At 42.7% G+C, this 20,322-nt stretch overlaps 1 protein-coding gene across 5 annotated transcripts in view; it reads left to right on the top strand.

Moving 5' to 3' along the window:
- Positions 1-18,889, top strand: part of OCRL (OCRL inositol polyphosphate-5-phosphatase) — a 67,948-nt gene extending 49,059 nt beyond the window's left edge. For 4 of the 5 annotated variants that reach the window (XM_060183621.1, XM_060183618.1, XM_007527639.3 and 1 more), the window contains 6 exons: positions 9,309-9,332; positions 13,164-13,280; positions 13,899-13,983; positions 14,803-14,930; positions 16,162-16,273; positions 16,494-18,889. In XM_060183621.1, coding sequence (XP_060039604.1) covers positions 9,309-9,332; positions 13,164-13,280; positions 13,899-13,983; positions 14,803-14,930; positions 16,162-16,273; positions 16,494-16,618 — 591 coding nt within the window. In that variant the 3' untranslated portion in view covers positions 16,619-18,889. The remainder of the gene's footprint in view (positions 1-9,308; positions 9,333-13,163; positions 13,281-13,898; positions 13,984-14,802; positions 14,931-16,161; positions 16,274-16,493) is intronic. The other variant, XM_060183619.1, reaches the window with a different exon arrangement.
- Positions 18,890-20,322: the final 1,433 nt, after the last annotated feature.

Raw genomic sequence — 20,322 nt, 5'->3', positions numbered from 1 at the left:
GGCTTTGGTGTCTGGGTATCTGCACTGTGTCAGCATCCAAAGGTTATGATGTGCCCTGAAGTTTGATACATATTTAATGCGGCTTAAAAAAGGAAAGGAGATGAATGTCCCCACTCCCACGCCAAGTTATAATAACAAGTGTCCTTATGGGGAAAATGTTCACTGTCTTCAGTAATAAGTTCATCGTACTATAATAACTTTCCTTCTAAATGAGAATATTGGGGGATTTGTGTGCAGGCTTCGTCTGGGTTTTAAAAATACATTCTTATTTATTTATTTTGCTGATAAAATGATGTGACAGCTTAGTGGTAACGGGGCCATTAGTATTCATGTTGGTCCTTTCCGCCTAGCCAGAGAGGTGATTGTACCCTCTAGTGGGGAGGGCAAGACCAGTGAGTGGGTAGGTTGCTGGCTCGTCCGAGTGTGATCTGTTCTGTTACCATGGAATTGTTTTAGCTGTGACTCAGATGGCAGATTAAAACATTTGAGCCCAGTCCCAGCATTCTTTCTTGGAATTAAATTTGTTTTCCTAGAGCCCTTTGACCGAATATATTGCCTCTGAGAGAGAACTACTTTCTTCAGAAATTCACATCCCAAATTTGTGTTATTTTTCACAGTGCTTGTTTTTTTTCCCTTTGAACCACCATATTCCTCTTTCAAATGTAGTAGTTCACCCTGCAGAGTGTATTCCAAATGAAGTTGTTTCCCCTTCGACTCTCCCTCTTTTCCTCTCTACTGGGCACCATTTCCCAGCTTTCTTTTCCCTACCTTTTTATTTTGCAAATGACAAATGTGAAGACTATTTGAAAGAACACTACACTGAACACCCACGTGCCTTATGCACATGTATAAACATACACATTTTTTCCTGTACTATTTGAAATTAGGTGTTGACATATCACTTAACCAGTGAGCACTTCAACTTGCATCTCTTTTAAGGAGAATGACAACTTCTATGTAGGCACAGTGCTATTATTACACCTAAGAAGATGTGCTCATTTGTTTAAATAATTTCTTTTAAGAGGCTGGGTGGTGTTGCACCTTGTTGAGCACACACATTCCAATCTGCAAGAGCCAGGTTCTAGCCCCCACTCCCCACCTGTAGTTGGTGGGGGAAGCTTCATCAACAGTGAAGCAGTGCAGCAGGTGTCTCTCTCCTTCACTCTACCTCCCTTTCCCCTCTCAATTTCTCTTTGTCTTATCAAGTAAATAAATAAAAAAATTTAAACAGCATTGCTTTTAAAGACTTTGTAAAAGTCAAATCTGACCTGGATTTGTATAGTCAGCTTGGAGAGGCTTTTGCTGTCTTTTTATTGTTGTTGTTCCTTAGAGTAAAACAGTTCTTTTCCCTTGTCTTTTTTTGATGAATTGTCCAACCCAAGGTGCCACCATTGCCTGAATGTGTCTGTTTCCTCTTGGTAAATTTTTAAATGTCTCCTTTCATATTCCCTTCTCTTACCTATTTCCTATAAACCAGAACCAAGCTTTATTTTTGGTCAGCTGGAAGAGTAATAATGCTCTTTACTGTAACTGTCCCTTATTAAGACGACAAAAAGATAGGTTCAACCAGCATACCATTTTATTTTAATTTTAGCTAAAATTAATTGGGCTAAGAATAGGAAGAAGCCAGAATCATTACTGGTCTTACTAGCTCTGCAGAAAGTCCTTTTCCTTCTTTTCGTGCACAAATAACTCCAGGCTTAAAAAAAAATAGAATCTTTATTTTCTCACTCCAGAATTGCTGAATTCTTGTTAAATTGTACATCTTCTCTTACTTAATATTGTAGAGCTTTTATTTTGTAGGATTTGGAATTCAGAGTCTTTCCACTGCACTTTGTTTTTGTTAAATTCCTGTATCTCACTATGGGGAAATTAGCCATGCTGGTGTGGGGGACAGTAAACAAGAAATTCATGGTCAGATATTTCACACCCCATTTGTGATACCTTCCAAATATGTTTGACCTGATTTAGATTTCTCAGGTACTTTCTTAGATTTTTTTTTTTAATCCCAAGACCCGAAAAGCTATTGAGAGTCTATGCAGTGACACTAGGAATAGTAGTACCTGTTGTCCTCTGTTGTATATTTTACCATAAAAGTTTGGTGAGAACAAAAATGAGTTCATTGCCTTTCATGGTTCTCTGAGTGATCCTTGTACCATACTTTCTTCCAATCAGGTGCAGAATGAAGTCATTGGCACAAGTTCTGTCCATTCTTTCTACCCTTCTCAGTGGCAGTGACTTTACCACTCCTAGAATAATAGGGGTTAGCACAAGTGGCAAACAAAGAATCTGCTTACAACTTTCTCTCTCTCTCTCTGTCTGTCTTTGCCAGAGCACTGCTAAGGACTGAACCTGGGGCCTTGGAGCCTCAGATGTGAAAATCTTTTTGCAGAACCATTATACTATCTCCCCAGTGCTGCAATCACTTTTATTCTTTTTTAAGAATTTAGATTGGGGGGGGCAGGCGCTGGCACATCCAGTTAAGTGTACATAGTGCAAAGTGCAAGGATCCACACAAGGATCCTGGTTCAAGTGCCTGCTCCCCACCTGCAGGGAGGATGCTTCACAAGTGGTGAAGCAGGTCTGCAGGTATCTTATCTTTCTCTCTCCCTCTCTCTATCTCCCCCTCCCCTCTCAATTTCTCTCTGTCCTGTCAAATAAAATAGAAAAATAATAAGAGGAAAAAATTGCTGCCAAGAGCAGTGGATTCATAGTGCCAGCACCATTGCCCAGTGATAATCCTGGAGGCAAAAAAAAAATTACATTTTTCTGGTTTATTACCTAGTGTATTAAATATCAGGTAATTGTCAATATTTCCTCCTTATACATTGAGTGCAAAACATTTTGGAGTTCTTATGAGTCTCTATAACTTAGTGATGAACAGAGTTTACCTGTATATACAATATGGCTAAATTCTAAGTCAATGGTAGCAGGGGATTAGAGATAACTAAAGCATCAATTACCTTTACTAGGTTTGTTTGGTAAACCAGTATCCTGGAAAGCCATTTAGAGTGAGAGTTATAGAGCTGTTCCATTTAATCAGGCCTTGATATGCTGTAAGAGCATATTGATTGTTCAGCTAATCTCTGTAAAAATCAATCTTGGAATGAATCTATTTTGACTCTAATGAATATTTGATGAATGTAACATTAACATTACTAGAAATAAAGTTCACCACATAATGGTCTAACAGAATGATTTGGGCTTCATCATAAAAGTATTCTGAGTCAAGTATTTAAGTATTTAAGAAATGTGTATTAGTTTATTGGGCGAGAAGGCTCTTCCAGACTTAAGGGACATTTTTTATGTTTTTATTTTTATTATTTTATTTACCTCCAGGGTTATGGCTGTGGCTCAGTGCCTTCACTACAAATCCACTGCTCCTGGGAGCCATTTTTTTTCCTTTTGTTACCCTTGTTGTTTATTGTTGTTGTTGTTACTATTATTGTTGCTATTTCTGCCATTGTTGGATAGGACAGAGAGAAATGGAGAGAGGATGGAAAGACGGGGGTGGGGGGGAGAGAAAGATAGACACCTGTAGACCTGATTCACTGTTTGTGAAGCAACCCCCCTGCAGGTGGGGAGCCAGGGGCTTGAACCGGGATCCTTATGCTGGTCCATGTGCTTTGCAGAGGGACATTTTTAATAAAGGGTAGAAGGTGAAAACACTCACTTAGATAATTCACTTGCTTTGTCGTCGTGGGCATGACCCAGCCTCAGGCCCAAGGCCCACCAGACCAAAGGATGCTTCGGTGCTGTGATATCTTTCTTTCTCTCTTTGTCTTTCTAAAAAATAAAGTCGAGGGCAGTGAGTCCCCAGTGCCAATGATAATAACAACAGAAAAAAAAAATAAGCAAAATGACCATGCATGGAAACTCTAGGGCTATCAAAGTATCTCACTTGGATAGTGTGCTGCTTTGCCGTGTGTCTGACTACAGTTAAGACTTGGCCCCCAGTATATCAAAGAAAGCTTCAGTGCTGTGGTTTCTTTGACTTACTCTCTGCCCTTCTGTTTCTATGTAAAAATGAACTAAATATGTACATATATACATATATACATACAATTTCCCTGGGAAGGGTGAAGATAAAGAGTTTCTTATGCCTGGGTGGGTAGTTGCATACCTCATAGAGCAAGAACCTGGATTCAAGCCCCCTCCCCCGACCCCTACTTGCAAGGGGGAAGCTTCACAAGCTGTTAAACAAAGCTGCAGGTGTCTCTCCCCCTCCCTTTTCTCTCAGTCTCTCTCTGTCTTGATCCAAAATAAATGAATACCATATATTTTGAGCAGTAGCACAGCAGGTTAAGCACACGTGGCACAAAGCACAAGGACTGGCCTAAGGATCCCGGTTTGAGCCCCTGGCTCCCCACCTGCAGGGGAGTCGCTTCACAGGCAGTGAAGCAGGTCTGCAGGTGTCTATCTTGCTTCCCCCCGTCTTTCCCTCCTTTCTCCATTTCTCTCTGTCCTATCCAACAACAACGACATCAACAACAGCAACAATAATAACTACAACAACAATAAAAAACTACAAGGGCAACAAAAAGGAAAATAAATATATAAAAAAAATGTTTGTGAATCTGGTTGGGTAGAATAGGGTCCGGAGATAGTCTCAGGAGCTAGAAGACATTTAAAGCCCTATCAAGGCTTTGATGAGTAGTATGAGGTTGTGAATTGACACATTTGAAAGAACAGTCTGGTGTTGCATTTAGACTGGCTTAATAGAATGTCAGGCTTGAACTCACAAGATCTGGTTAAAGGTCTTGTTTATACATACTTTGTACAAACTATTGAGTTGTCAGAGAAGTCATGATGTATTTTTGTGTGTTTTTCTTTTTTTAATTTTTATTTATAAAATAGAAATACTGACAAGACCATAGGATAAGAGGGGCACAGCTCCACACAATTCCCACCACCAGAATTCCATATCCAATTCCATCCCTTGAAAGCTTTCCCATTCTTTATCCCTCTGGGAGTATGGACCCAGGATCATTTTTTATGTCTTTATTTATTTATTTATTTTAAAAAGGAGACATTAACAAAACCGTAGGATAGGAGGAATACAACTCCACACAGTTCCCACCACCAGATCTCTATATCCCATCCCCTCCCCTGATAGCTTTCCCATTCTCTATCCCTCAGGGAGTATGGACCCAGGGTCGTTGTGGGTTGCAGAAGGTAGAAGGTCTGCCTTCTGTAATTGCTTCCCCGCTGAACATGGGCGTTGACTGGTTGGTCCATACTCCCAGTCTGCCTCTCTCTTTCCCTAGTAGGGTGGGACCCAGGGACATTATCGGGTGCAGAAGGTGGGAGGTCTGGCTTCTGTCATTGCTTCCTATGTTCATGACTTTTCCAACAACCTAGCATATTTATGGGGTGGGGGCGACACTTGTCTATTAGAAGAGCAGTATCAGATACTGGAAGTAAGAAAAAACAATCACTTGGTCATCAGTTCATCTCTAGCGATCTTTTAACTATTGTAGGTGTTTACCTTGTCTTGCTACTGTAAGCACTGTAAGTTCCTTAGCCAATTAGGATTATGATTTGTTGGCTTCTCTCTCTAGTTCACATCAAGTAATCCATTCTGTTTCCTGCTTTTTATTTGAAATTTTGAATCTGCCTGTCAATGACACTTTTACTTTATTCTTAGCTGCATTTATCACTGAGAAAATTCCATGAAGGGTGTATTTTTGGGTAATGAGTGATTTGCTACATGCCAGTGTTGTCCCACTGGAGAAATCCAAACCATAGCCCCTTTTAAAAATTCTGATTTGGAATGTAAAACATTAATTCCCCAGTAAAGAAATTAAAAAAAATTGTGATTCGGGCCAGGTGGTGGTGCACCTACTTGAGTGCACATGTTACACTGTTCAAGGGCCTAGGTTCAAGCCCCCAGTCCCCACTTGCAGGGAAATTTTCATGAGTGATGAGGCAGTGTTACAGGTGTCTCTCTGTCTCTCTCCCTCTCTGTCACCCCCTTCCCTCTTGATTTCCAATAAATAAAGATAATACCAAATATATATATATATATATATAAAATCAACTTTTTAAAATTAATTTATTTTTTTTTTACCAGAGCACTGCTCACCTCTGGCTTATGGTGGTGTGGGGGATTGAACCTGGAACTTGAGAGCCTCAGGCATGAAAGTCTCTTTGCATAACCATTATGCTATACCCCACCCTTCAACTTTTTTTTTTTTAAGCAAGCACATTGGTCAATTGCTTAGTAGTAACCTTGGAATTACATTAGGAGATGCTGTTGATTTGTGGGGCTTAAATGGTTGAGTTGAGCCTAAGGTTGACATAAATTCACGTTGACTGCCTTTGTACCTGTAACCAGGGATGTAAGCCCTCGGTTTGTTTGTTTTCTCCTCTTTTATTTGTTCATTTTGCAAAAGAAAAGTATTTCCCCATTACTAGCTAGGTTGGTTAGTCTCTCCTACTTCCCCTTTTGTGGTAGCCTTTTTAACAATTCCCCATGTCTCTATCTCTACCCTTCTGTTTTTCCTAGTCACGGTTGTCATGTTGATCTGTCCGTAAATTAGCTCTGGGGCCTATCACTTTCTTGCTTGAAGGTGCTCAGTCACTCCTCTGTGCCTGCAGAATGCAACCCAGATCACATTATCTGCCTGTCATTCAAGGTTCTCCAAGGTTGATTTCAATACACCTTTTCAGATTTTATTCCCACTGTTTGTTCTTTACCATCCTCCATGCTCCCCACAAGCTGATGGCCAGCTCTCCCACCTCTGAGTTAACCTTCTCTGCACCATTTCTTTTTCTTTTTTTTATTTATAAAATGGAAATATTGACAAGACCATAGGATAAGAGGGGTACAATTCCACACAATTCCCACCACCAGAACTCCATATTCCATCCCCTCCCTTGATAGCTTCCCTGTTCTTTATCCCTCTGGGAGTATGGACCCATAATCATTATGGGGTACAGAAGGTAGAAGGTCTGGCTTCTGTAATTGCTTCCCCATTGAACATGGGCATTGACAGGTTGATCCATACTCCCAGCCTGTCTCTCTCTTTCCCTAGTGGGGCAGGGGTCTGGAAAGGTAGGGCTCTAGGACACATGGTGGGGTCATCTGACCAGGGAAGTCAGGTTGGCATCATGGTAGCATCTGGAACCTGGTGGCTGAAAAAGATTTAACATATAAAGCAGAACAAATTGTTGACTAATCATGAACCTAAAGACAAGAATATTCCAGATGAAGATTTGGGGGTCTCCATTTTGGAAAAAGCTAGTAGGTCTATTCCAAGGGGCCCATGACTTTACTAGTTTTTACCTGTGTCTGACAGCTAACATGCAGGTGGAACCTCAGTCTTGCATAACCGTTATGCTGTCTCCCCAGTCCTAGCAAATGAAATGTTTGTCACTCAGAATTAGCTTTCACTTTTAAAGGTACTGTAATCACAACACTATAAATACTGTATACTTTATAAAGCACTGTGACTCTGATTCTTTTAACTTCATATATATATATATATATATATATATATATATATATATATATAGTATTTAAAAGTTTAGGTAAACTCACAAAATCATGTTTAATTCATACTCTTACCTATTAATACTGAAAAACCTCCCCCTCTTTATGAAACAGTTATTTGGGGAAATGTCAGGGAAAGCTTACTCCTCTGCCCACCCCCATACATCTCTGACAATCAACTGTTGAACTTGAGAGGTGTGATTTGTTGCCAGGGTCTTGTTGACCCTTGGGGGAATTCCATTTGGGGGGGTGGTGCTGGGCAGGCATGGGGAGCCTTCAGAAAAAGCCAGACTTTCTGCTGGCATGTGATATATACTACCGTCACCCCTTCCCTGAGCTTTTAGGCTGCTCTTCTGTCCCTGCAAGGCCTGTTTTAAAGAGAGGAAACCAAAGTGAAGTTTAGTAACTTGCCTGATTAAAAAGAGGTAGAATGAAGGGTTTTTTTTTCCATTGCTATCAGTGATTTAACAGAATTGGAAGAAGCCAGGGGGTATAATTGCACAGCCACACATATCATATATAAGTTATCACCCCCACCCCTAAAAGCTAGAATTTGGACACAGGACTAACACCAGTGCCTACCCTTTTTACAGTAACCATGGAGCCTTGTAACAGGAGTTTCTCACTAGAATTAACCCGCTGTAAAGTAGAACCCAGGCTCACAGCTCTCTCCTCACCACTCTGGTGCAGGTAGCAGTCAGATTGTCCTTTCTGAATTGTCTCAGAGAGCATAGTGGTAATGATTGGAATCTGTCCTGAGTTCTAATCCTGATCCTTCTACTTAACGACCTAGTAGCATGACCTCATTACTCAGTAGCAAATAACCTCATTACTCAGTGCCTCAGTTTCCTCAGCTGTGAAATGGAGATAATGCCAGCTCTGCACACATAATTCCGATTCAGTGACATTGTCAACGCTTCATCCAGTTCCCACGACCTGGCAAGTGCTCTTTAAATGACAGTTTGCCTTACTCGACCCCCCCACACACACACACAGACTTTTTTTTTCCCTCTTTTACTCTGTGGGAAAACTATGTAGGAGGTAATGATCTTCTGACCCACGGTGGTCCAAGATAGATGAAATTCACTTACATTTCAGAAGCGCTTCAAATCAGAGAACTCTAGGAGCCTCTGGAAAGGGGAGGAGGTGTGGTGTGGTGGTAAGAAGCATGGGCTACTGTAGGAGTTAGCCAGGGTGAGAGGAGAGGCAGTGGCAAGGAGAGAAGCTTACCTCCTCCTTCCACACGACTATCAGACTCAAAACCAATTGTGTTTGTTGAAGTGGTCTCAGGTGGAGCTGAGAAACCATATAGAGCAGCAGCAGAGCCTGCCTCCCAGCCACACATGAAAAGGAGGAAGGAAGGAAGAAGGAAAGAAAGAGGAAAAAAGGAAGGAATGAAGGTTGAAGGGAGAAAGAAGGAAGGAAAGGGGAAGGAAGGAGGAGAGGGAGAAAGGAAAGAAGGAAGGTAGGAAGGAAGGAACAAAGAGGAAAGGAAAGAAAGGGTGTTATCAGTGCGCAGTCGGCCAGGTTAGTTGGCGGCTGCCCAAATACACAGAAGTCTAGTAGAACTGCGCATGTATGTTTCTTCAACGATGAGCTCAACAAAATGCACAAACATGAAATAAGCACAAAAGGAAACCTTGCATATGAGACTGCTCTGTTTTCAAAGACCATGGTTTGGAGAATTTAAAGCTGTTTAAAGCAGATATATGTGGTGAACTAGTGAGTCTAATAATACCAATCTGTTTCTAATTCTGTAAATTCTAATTATTTTCTATCTGTCAATGACTTTCTTTTCCTGCTCTGCTCTCAGGAAGAAGACAACTTCCTAGAAAAGGTAATGAAATCCACTGCTGGTTATGAGTTTCCCTGTGCCTGATTAACACTTAACTGTGGTTCCTGGAATTTCTCCCTAGGATTTCCCATATCAGAGACTTCTGACTCAGAGAGAATCCCACAAAAGCCGGCCTGCTGTCTTTAAGTGTGTCTGAAGGACAGGAAAGATACCGCACCAGGAAGTCACCAAGACCCAGTACATAAAAGCAGTAGGACTTAGAGTTCCAGCTCTGCACCCTGTCAGCTGTCTTTAAGTATGTCTGAATGACAGGCTCTATATTAACTCACCAGCAAGTCACCACCAAGACTCAGTATGTAAAAAGTAATAGGACTCAGGGTTCCAGAATTGGATCCTGCTCGCTGTGCTCAAGTGGCTCAGCAATATAGGCTATCTGCTTGTCAAGTTTATCAGTTCCAAAATAAGCAACAGAGCTCAAGATTCCAGATTTGTATTCTTAAAATGAAAGTAGCACAAGAACTGTCTGGATATGTCTGGATATACTTGAAAGCTCGTAAGGTGGAGGAGGGTACCACTTAGCTAGAACTCTAATTTCATTATCAACAAAACCAGAAGAAATGGATTGCTATTGCATTAAGGATGACTTGGAATTATTAGTGATATAGTGATTAGTAACTAAAAGAGGGTGCAGATATGCTCAAGAAACAGCACAGAAGTAAGTCACAGAACTAAATGAGATCAGAAGGATCATCTGGTTCAGCTCTCTGTTTTCAGACAGGTTCTAGTATATTCTCCAGTCTAATAGATGAGCCAACCAAGAAAGAAACTCATTCAAGTGCTCCTGACAGCAGGGCTGAGGGGTGGAGGTATTAGAACTAGGTCTCCGGTGTCCTCAGTGAAAGAACACTTGAATTACATCTTCATTCAGCCTGGAGACATCTTGCTCAAGAGACCTTGACTCCACACAGGGTTCCAAAAGTGTGCATGCATACACGTGTGCGTGCGTGTGTCTGTCCCTGGAGCGTCATACACACACAATTCCACTGCTCCCCAGTTGACTTTTTGACTTTTTATTTCTATGGGGCAGGGGAGAGACAGACAGTCCACCTGCTTTGCCTTCTGTGGCACTTCCCTGGTGTCGTGATACTCACTTGTGTTGCCGGGATTCAAACTCAGGGCTTCCTGCATGGTGTGGTGGATACTTTTCTGGGTGAACTATCTCCTGGCCTGTGATAAGAATTCTTTTATTTAAAAAAAAAGATTTTAGGTGGCTGGACGGTGGCGCACCTGGTTAAGCACACATAGTATAAAGCGCAAGGACCCGCACAAGGATCTGAGTTTGAGCCCCCTGCTCCCACTTGCAGTGGGGATGCTTCACAAGTGGTGAAGCAGATCTTCATATTTCTTTCTTTCTCCCTCTCTGTCTCCCCCTCCTCTCTCAATTTCTCTGTCTTATCCAATACGGTGGGAAAAATGGCCACCGGGAGCAGTGGATTTATAGTGCCAGCACCGAGCCCCAGCAATAACCCTGGAGGCAAGATAGATAGGTATGTAGGTAGGTAGGTAGGTAGGTAGGTAGGTAGGTAGTTAGGTAGATAGATAGATAGATAGATAGATAGATAGATAGATAGATAGATAGATAGATATAGATAGATAGATGATAGGTAGGTCTGTCCTTCACAGACACTGAATGGACCTTGTTGAAAAAAGACAAACTGCCTGATTTCCCTATGAAAATCAGAGTTCATAATGCTCTGTAGACATTTTGTTGAAAAGTAATTTTTCTTGTGCATGATCTTCCTCTAGACTGCAGAGACACAAATATGACATTGTATAACATCTCACATGAATTTGAAAATGGGGAGTAGATGTTGTATACAACCACTAACCTTTTTGAACCGCTAAGGACTGAGATAGCTGCTTCCCAGTGCTTCCCTCTTAATTATATGTCACGTTTTGTGTTTTCATCTTGGACAGTGCCTTGTGTTGCCTGAATGCCTTGGGGCAGGAAAAGCACGAGTTGGATGTCATTTTTTTTTTCTTGAAAGTACAGGAATCGGTATTGAATAATTTATATATGTTAGGTTTGGGAGGTGTCCACGAAAGAATCTGTACATGTGTTGCAGCTGGTCCAGAAAGCTAGCAGAGTGTGTTATGGGCAGTTTTGGGGCTCTGATCATATTAGAATGTCTGAATGTAGTATTTTTAATAACTGCAGACGAATTTAATAACTGCAGAAGTTAACGATGGGCCGCTGGTGGGAGTTCCGGTAACGAGAGAGAATATGACAAGCCAGTGCTAGACACCCAGAGAAAGAAAGGGAATGTAAGAAAATGAATATAAAGAAAGTAAGTTTTGGGGGCTGGGTGGTGGCACACCTGGTCAAGCGCACAGGACCCAGATTCGAGCCCCTGCTCTCCACCTACGGGGGGTGGGGGGGAGGTCTGTTTCACAAATGGTGAAGCTGATCTGCAGGTGTCTTTCTCTCCCTCTCTCTGTCTCCTTGTCCTCTCAATTTATCTCTATCCTATTTAATAAAAAAAAAAATTAAAAAAGGAAAGCCTTGCTGCTGGGAGTGTTAGATTTGTAGTGCCAGCACTGAACCCCAGCAATAACTCTGGCAGCAATAAAAATAAAATAAAATAACAAAGAAGAAAATAAGTTTTAGCTGGCAGTTATCTGCCATGCTCCCATTGCTTCTTACCTGGTTAGAAAGGCATAATGGCTTCAAAAGGTCACCAATGTTTATTAGAGTATAATGTTAAGAACTCTCAGTTCATCCACAGTTTACACCATCTTTAAGTAATGACATGTTTCTTTTTTTTTTCCTTTAAAGTGCCATAAGCTGGAGATGGAGGAGTGAGAGAGGGGATGCAAAAGCTTGCTTACTGTTTTTTTTTTCCCACTAGAATTTCTCTGAGGGCTGTTTTCCAATGCCTTTGAATCCACTCGAAAAAAAAATGTATAATTTAAATCTGACTTTAGAAATGTAAGATAAGCCAGTTAATTCCTTATCCAAGTTCAAGTTTAATTACTTATGTAATTAATAACACTTCTGGGTTTTTTTGTTTGTTTGTTTTGTTTGTTTGTTTTTATTTACTTCTTTCAAGAGAGTCAAACAGAAAGTGGAAACGTAGTTGAAAGGAGTCAAAGTTCCAAGAAGTCTTTGTTAAGCTATTAATATAAAGAATAACTTTGGAACTGAGATCTTCCTGTTTTCAGAGCATTTCTGGCTCTCAGTATGCCATGCTCAACTTATATTTGGGGCTTCTTAAGGAATCTGAGTTTTAGTGTGTTAACATTAGTATGTCTGTCAAGCTTGAAGTATTTTTTAATGTGAGGATAATGTGCAGAATAACCTTTCATTCCTGAGAACCAAAGAATTGAATTTAAGTCAACAATAAAAGAGAACTATAATTATTTGTGGCAAGGCCTGGCAAAATAATGAGTTAAAAGTCAACAAAAGCCTGACTGTATGTGCTGGTCTCTGAAAGTCCTGTTTGACAGCTGTAATTTAATGGTCCGCAAGTCGCTGGTGGTTTGTGGACTCTACCATGACTGTATCACTAAGGCGTTGGTTCTCAGTGTCACCCTTGAAAAGATTTAACAATACACAATGCATCCACATTATAAACCTGAATGAAATGCTTAACAGCTCAGTGAAGCACCTAGAAAAGGAGATTCTTTAACTGTGGGAATCAGTCTTGATTCCATTCTGACCAGGGGTGTCTCGTGTGAGGGGGGAAAAAAAAGAAAATCATGAGTTACAGATCTGTCATTTTGCCTATATAAGTAAAACTTGGATGAAAGTACGTGTCACACAGTAGTCTTTTTCTGAGACCCATTGGATTCTCATCCCACTTCATGTATTAGGAGAAATCCCTTCTACAAATGGTTCCCTTGGATGAAGGTGCCAGTGAGAGACCCCTTCAGGTCCCCAAGGAGATCTGGCTTCTAGTAGATCACTTGTTCAAAAATGCCTGCCACCAGGTAAGTGAGCATGGGCTGCCCTGCAACTTGGGAAGGCATGGGGGTCCAGTGGGAAATGTCAAGACCTCCCATCAGTATCATGCCTCTGACTTCCCCAAACTACCCCTGCACAGCAGCACTAATCAGATCATCTGCATAGGTGTATCCCTGCTTACCAGTGTGGAAGCCAGTCTGTGCAAGGCTGGTGATTCACCTAAGTGTAGTGGCAAGGCTGGGGCCCCAAGTGAGTGTGTCTATTGCCTGGTCACACTCTTGTTTCCCCTGGACCACTGGGTACCTGGACTGTGGTTCTGCCGATTGGACTCTGCCTTCTACTTGTTGGCAAGCGGCTAGGAGCAGGTTTGCCTGCTCTTCTGGGCTAGCCTTCTCTTTCCCTACCTTGTCAAGGGACCAGTGAAAGCCTTCAAAGATGATTTTCTGATTTGACGTGAAATTTCACACAGGTCATGGGAAGCTAAAGGGGAAGGGGGCCATTTTTGCACCCCCGGACCTAACCATAAATGTGTATACCATCCTTCCCTTTGCTTCCCTGTGCTGTCTGGATCGCTGGGTGGTCTTCTGAAATCTTCGAGCCGACTGTCTTACCTTGTTCCATTCATATTGTAACCTCTTCGGTAGGAGGACCTGTTCCAAACCCCCGGCATGCAGGAGGAGTTACAGCAGATCATTGATTGTCTGGATACCAGCATTCCTGAGACAATCCGTATCTTTTTCTTTTCTTTTCTTTTTTTTTTTTTTTTAACAAAGGCTTAGGAAGCTGGATGAGTACTGGGCCAAACTCTTCTTCCCACTTACATCTGAGTTTTGTGTTTTCTTCTTTACCTTGCTTATAATCACCTTTTCTAAAAAGATACTCACTGTCTATGCAACTGTTTAATTTCTTTCAGGAACTATTGGTGTCAGGCTCTTAGTGAAAGAAATCATTTGATAACATTGACTTCTAGTAGAATTAGAACATAGGACTCACAGTATTAGTGCTGTTCTGCTTTCAACATAAGATCGCTCCTGTTACCACATGTACTAAGGTAGAGAGGAGGGTGAGAAACACTGGCAAGGTCGGGGGTAGATAGCATAATGATTATGCAAAGAGATTCTCATGCCTGAGGCTCCTAAGTCCCAGATTCAATTCCCCGTCCCACCATAAGTCAGAACAGAGCAGTGCTCTGGTATTTAAAAGAGAGAGAGAGAGAGATAGGAAGAGAGAGAGAGAAAGAAAAAAGAAACATTGGCAACTGACTCCAAGGATTGGTCCAGTGTGAACTGATACTATATGCAGGCTCTGTTCTCCTGACTCTCAAGTTCGGACTAACCCTCCTCCCCTCCTCCTCTCCAAGAGTTCCTGGTCAAGTCTAACTCTGTCACTGGACACCTGGGCCAGTAAAATTCAAACCGCAATCCAGATAGGTAGGCCCTGACAACACAAAAGGAACCATCTTTGAGGGAACTTCCAGGAAGGGGGTACATCAGGGTTCCGCGTGGCTATTTCCCTGGAACCCCTTGCCCTTGACTTCACTTTATCCAGCTGGCAGTAACCACTCCGTGGCAGAAGCACTGCTTATTTTCCTGGAGGCCCTGCCAGAGCCTGTCATCTGTTATGAGCTGTATCAGCGATGCCTTGACTCTGCTCATGACCCCCGCGTCTGCCGACAGGTGAGTTTTAATGCTCTGAAAATGTGTTTAGAGTAAGTGCCCACATTAAAAAATAAAATCAGCATGGGGCTGGACAATGGCACACATAGTACCATGCAAAAGTACCGGGGTTTGAGCTGCTCCCCACCTGCAGGGGAGATGCTTTGTGAGTGGTGGAGCAGAACTGTAGGTAGCTATCTTTCTTTCTCTTTCTCTATTTCCTCCTCCCCTGAATTTTTCTGTCATAGTGAATAACATTTTTTTAAAAAGGTTGCCAGGAGCAGTGGGTTTGTAGTGCAGGTACCAATCCCCAGTGATAACCTGGGAGGCAAAAACAAACAAACAAACAAAAACCCACCATCAGTGTTATCACACCTCACAGGCAGCCAGCTGTGCTTGAAGCTGTTATTCAGGGCAGGACACTAGCTTCCAGAGTTGGGAACCTTATATTTTAGGGTGTATTATTTCCTTTTGTGTTTGCCATCCTCTTTCTCCTTATAGAAAGCATAGTCATAGAGTCGCTACCTCTACTCAGGGCAAAGATTGGTGAAGCTAACTGCATATTGGAGTTCTGCCTAACATCATCAGGAAGGGTGGGTGACACTTGACAGCCCCCCCCCCACTTTTTTGTCTTGTTCATTTTTCATCCTGCTATGGCTTGCCACACATTAGCTGAGAATTGGAGTATCTAAGGGCCATGGTACAGAAAACCATTCAGCTTGGTTAGTCATCTTGAGACTAACCTGCTTGTAAGGTGAGGTTCCATGTGAATGGCCAGTTCAGTCAGTGGGCAGGGGCCAAACACCATAGCCATTTAGACTTTGGAGCTATCACTTGGCAGGTATTGCGCTGGTCGCAAGTGAGTACAGGAAGAATATGACAGGAGTGGGTCCTATAAGGGTTGGCTATAAACTGGTTCTGTGGCAACTGTTGGTTTGTCTTTGTCTTTTTTTTTGCCACCGGTGTTATCACTGGAGCTTGCTACCTTTACAGCAACTTCACCATTTCCCAATGCCCTTTTTTTTTTTAATAGAGGATGAGGGACAACGAAGTTGAGAGGGAGAGAGGGGAAGGGTGAGAGAGACAGATCCTTGCAACACTGCTCTGCCCCCTGCAAGTGGGAACTGAACCTGGGTCCTCACACATGGTGGCAGATGTGCTCTACCTAATGAGCTACCACCTCTCTCGCCCCATAAGCTCTTCTGACTCTGCTTCAGCCTCTCCTCGTCACTCCCACCCGTTTTTCAAACAGGTGATTTCCCAGCTTCCCAGATGTCATAGAAATGTTTTCCGTTACCTGATGGCATTCCTTCGAGAACTCTTAAAATTCTCTGAATATAACAACGTCAGTGCCAACATGATCGGTAAGAGTACTTGCACGGTAAGAGTACAAAATGGCATTTTGGCAGGGACAACCCGTGTATGGCGCACACAGTGTAAACCTTCCTTAATATCCATGCACACGGCAGTCACTTTTTCCCTACTGCCCTCCTCCCCTCCCTGCCCCTGCGTCCCCATTCCAGAGATTTTGCTTAGATTGTGTCTGACAAAAGGGTGTCCCTATTTCTTTCTCTCACCATCTAGCTACTCTCTTCACTAGCCTTCTTCTAAGGCCTCCACCCAACTTTATGGCAAAACAGACACCAAGTGACCGCCAGCGGGCAATCCAGTTTCTTCTGGGCTTTCTGCTTGGGAGCGACGAAGACTAAACTTTTTCCTCTCACTACTCTCCAAGACTCCAGAGGAAAAGGATCTCAAACACCAAGTATTTCAGAATGATTTGAAAATTCATTTGAAGGGTCTGTTGTGGAATACCAGTGCTGTTGGCATGAGAAAACTCTGTTTCTAGTGCAAAAGAAAGAACATTTCCCAATCCCTCCTTTACCATACCCTACACAGCAAAATACTTTTAGACTCATATTGCCAAGCCAAAGTTCCCGTATTTTGGTGGGTTTTTTGTTTGTTTGTTTGTTTGTTTGTGCTCTCTCTTTATAAGGGAAAGAGATCTGTATTTGCACTCCTTTACCCAGGATGTTTCTCACCTTCTTGCTCAGCTGTCATGGTTTTCCTTCGTACCTGAGGCCTAGATTCTGAGATAGTCCCACTCTAGGCCTATAAGCACTACTCGCTATAGCTCAGACTTGTCTGTAGTCTTTCACTACACTGCACTTTTTTCCCCCTCTCCCCACCTCACCCCACTTGCCCTCCACTCCACTAGTACTGTCATGTCGAAGAAAGTCTGAGTCAGGCTAGTGACTCTGGATATCCCCAGCAGTGAGCTAACCGTCGTCGACACGTGGCTGTTAACATGCATCCGTGTGTTGTTTCTTCTACAGTGGCATCTGTATGTCTCTTACCACTGGCCTTTTCATAGGTCTGCACTGGGCTGAACCACAGTCCCTGCATATTCTCTGCCACCACATTTAGTAGCTGTACTTCAGGTACCATTAGAGATGGCATTCCATTGATGTGAGAGAGCGACAGAGCAAAAGCACTTTGAGTATTTCAGGAGTGAGAAGATTCATGCTTGGCGGGTCTTGCCTCCTGCCATGCCTTTCTTATTCTGATTCAAATTTCACTTGAAAACGTATTCTAGGTGTCTGTGAGACCACCCCCCACCCGCGGATAGAAGCCCACCTCTAGAGTAATAGTTGTACTACAGTCAGAAAGGGCGTCTGCACCTCTAGCGGACCTTGATGGTGATGCCACTCCTCCTCCTCCCAGTGATGCTCTGGGAGAATCATCTTGGAACCCCCCGTGGGCTCTACAACCAGCTCCCAATGGATCCCAGTCACCTCTCCCAGTGCTGTATAGTACAAACTGGGCAGTGAGACCAAACAAGCACCTTTCTCTCCCACTTGAGACAGCCCTCGGAGTTTGTTTTTTTAATCTATTTGAGCTCTAGAGCAGCCTTTTTTTTAGAAAAGAAAAAAAAATCTCCATAAGTTGGCAACCCAACCAACAGCCACAGACTGCAAAACTAGTCTGATGCAATTGGCTTCCTCCTGGTTTTCTTTCCTCAAAACAACCCTGAATCGACTCACTCTTGCCTATGAACATTAACTCCAAGGAGCCTAACATAGCGGCTCGACGTCCTGCCTTGACCATTGACTCTTGACTCTTCTCCCGTCTCCTGTAACTTGAGTTCTTTTGGGGGAAGAGAAGGTAGGTATCCTGTGATAAAAGGTTAAACCCTTTCATGTTTGGGAGTGGTGGAGCTCTGAGTCAAGTTCCCGGTGCCAAATAGCTGCAGATGTGATAGAGGCCGGGTGTTGAACTCAGTTAGCAGAAAACTGAGAACAGCAGTGTTGTTATCTCTGTTAGAAACATCCTATCCCAGCAGAAGGTGGTCACAGCAGAGACAGATTATAGAGCTGGGGCAAAGACAGGGCCCTGCCTTCCCTGGGCACACAATCTAGTCCAGTGCCAACTTGGGAGCTATGAGTGATCAAGAATGTTGTCGTCGGAGCTGTGTGCAGCACCCTCACTACTTGTTGAGATGTCAAATGCACTAAGTCAGTTTACTGCCTCAGCCTTTTCCAGCTCCAGTCCTGGAATGTGCTCCAGGTTGAGGGTTTTTCGACAATCTCTCTCGGTAAGGAGAACAAGAAATAGAGCAGGTGTGATAACCCTGCTAGTCTCCTGTGCCTCTTCCAGAGCTCCAGCCTCAGATTCCTACATACCTCTAATCTACTTTTTCATAGCCTTCTATTGTAAGGAGTTCAGATCCAGTCGGTAGGAAAGGACTCTGCATCTGTTTGAGGGAAGATAGGGTTCAAGCCCGTGTGGTGACATGGCATTAGTCTCCCCTTCACTGCTTTCTGATTCTCCTTTGGTAATCATTTATATTTTCCACAAAATGTCTTCTTGGTCACTAAGCAAAGCTGCTAGTGGAATTCTGCATTCCGTGTCATCTTTTTTTTTATTATAATTTATTGCAAAAATTTTTTCTGAATAAATATATGTTGTGTGAAAAGTCAGTGTGTCATCTTGGTGAGGAAGAACTGAGGAGGGATGCTTATTGTCACCAGGGTCTCCTGGATCATTTCGGTCCCCATAGCGCTGCCTCTACTGTCATTTCCTGATTTACAAAGAAATGTCACTTATACAGATTCTCAATGTATCTGCCTTAGAGAGGAGAGGAAGTCATGTTTTTTTTTCAAAGGCTAATAAAAGTCACATGCTAGGGGCCAGGCAGTGGTGCATTCATCTAAGTGCACATATCACCATGCACAAGGATCAGAATTCGAACCCCCCTGCTCCCCGCCTGCAGGAAGGACACTTCATGAGCGGTGAAGCAAATTTGCAGATGTCTGCCTTTCTCTCTGTCTCCCCTTCCTCTCAGTTTCTCTCTGTTCTGTCAAATAATAATAAAGTAGAGGGAGTCGGGCAGTAGTGCGGCAGGCTAAGCGCACATGGCACAAAACTCAAGAACAGGCATAAGGATCCCAGTTCGAGCCCCCGGATCCCCACCTACAGGGGAGTCGCTTCACAAGTGGTGAAGCAAGTCTGCAGGTGTCTATCTTTCTTGCCCTCTCTTCTCCTCCCCTCTCCATTTCTCTCTGTCATATCCAACAACAATGACATCAGTAACAATAATAATAACTATAACAATAAAACAAGGGCAATAAAAGGAAATAAATAAAAATTTAAAAAAATAAAGTAGAAAGGAAAAAGGAAAAAAATGGCCTCCAGGAGTGGTAGATTCCTAGTGCCAGCACCAAGCCCCACTGATAACCCTGGTGACTATAAAAACTAATAATAAAATAAAAACTAAGTCGCGTGCTTTGAGAATTTAAAGCCAAGACACCTGGTTTTAACCCCCAAGATTCAGCCAAGCTGGTAGAAGAAAGGTTGTCAATTTTTCTTTTTTTCTTTAAGGTATCATTAGTTTGTAGTGTGTGTATGTTTTGTTTTAGGGATACAGGTTCACACCACTTCAAATACATGCCCACCACTAGTATTTTGTTTCTTTTGTTTGTTTGTTTGTTTTTAAATTTTATTTATTTTCTCTTTTGTTGCCCTTGTTGTCTTTTTTATTGTTGTTGTAGTTATTATTGTTGTTGTTATTGATGTGGTTGTTATTAGATAGGACAGAGAGAAATGGTGAGAGGAGGGGAAGACAGAGATGGGGAGAGAAAGATAGACACCTGCAGACCTGCTTCACCGCCTGTGAAGCGACTCCCCTGCAGGTGGGGAGCCGGGGGCTGGAACCCGGATCCTTACGCTGGTCCTTGCGCTTTGCGCCACCTGCGCTTAACCCACTGCGTTACCACCCGACTCCCATTTTCTTTCTTTTTAAAATCAAATTTCCGCAGTGTACAATACTGTATAATTTCAAGACTACACCTTTATACCTGTCATACCCACCCACCACCAAAGTTCTAATGTCACCAGACTGGGAGATTGATGC

The sequence above is a fragment of the Erinaceus europaeus genome, chromosome X (genome assembly GCF_950295315.1).
Source record: "Erinaceus europaeus chromosome X, mEriEur2.1, whole genome shotgun sequence".
Classification (NCBI taxonomy): domain Eukaryota; kingdom Metazoa; phylum Chordata; class Mammalia; order Eulipotyphla; family Erinaceidae; genus Erinaceus; species Erinaceus europaeus.
The sequence above is the reverse complement of the archived record's forward strand: the minus strand, read 5'-3'. Positions and strand labels throughout refer to the sequence as shown.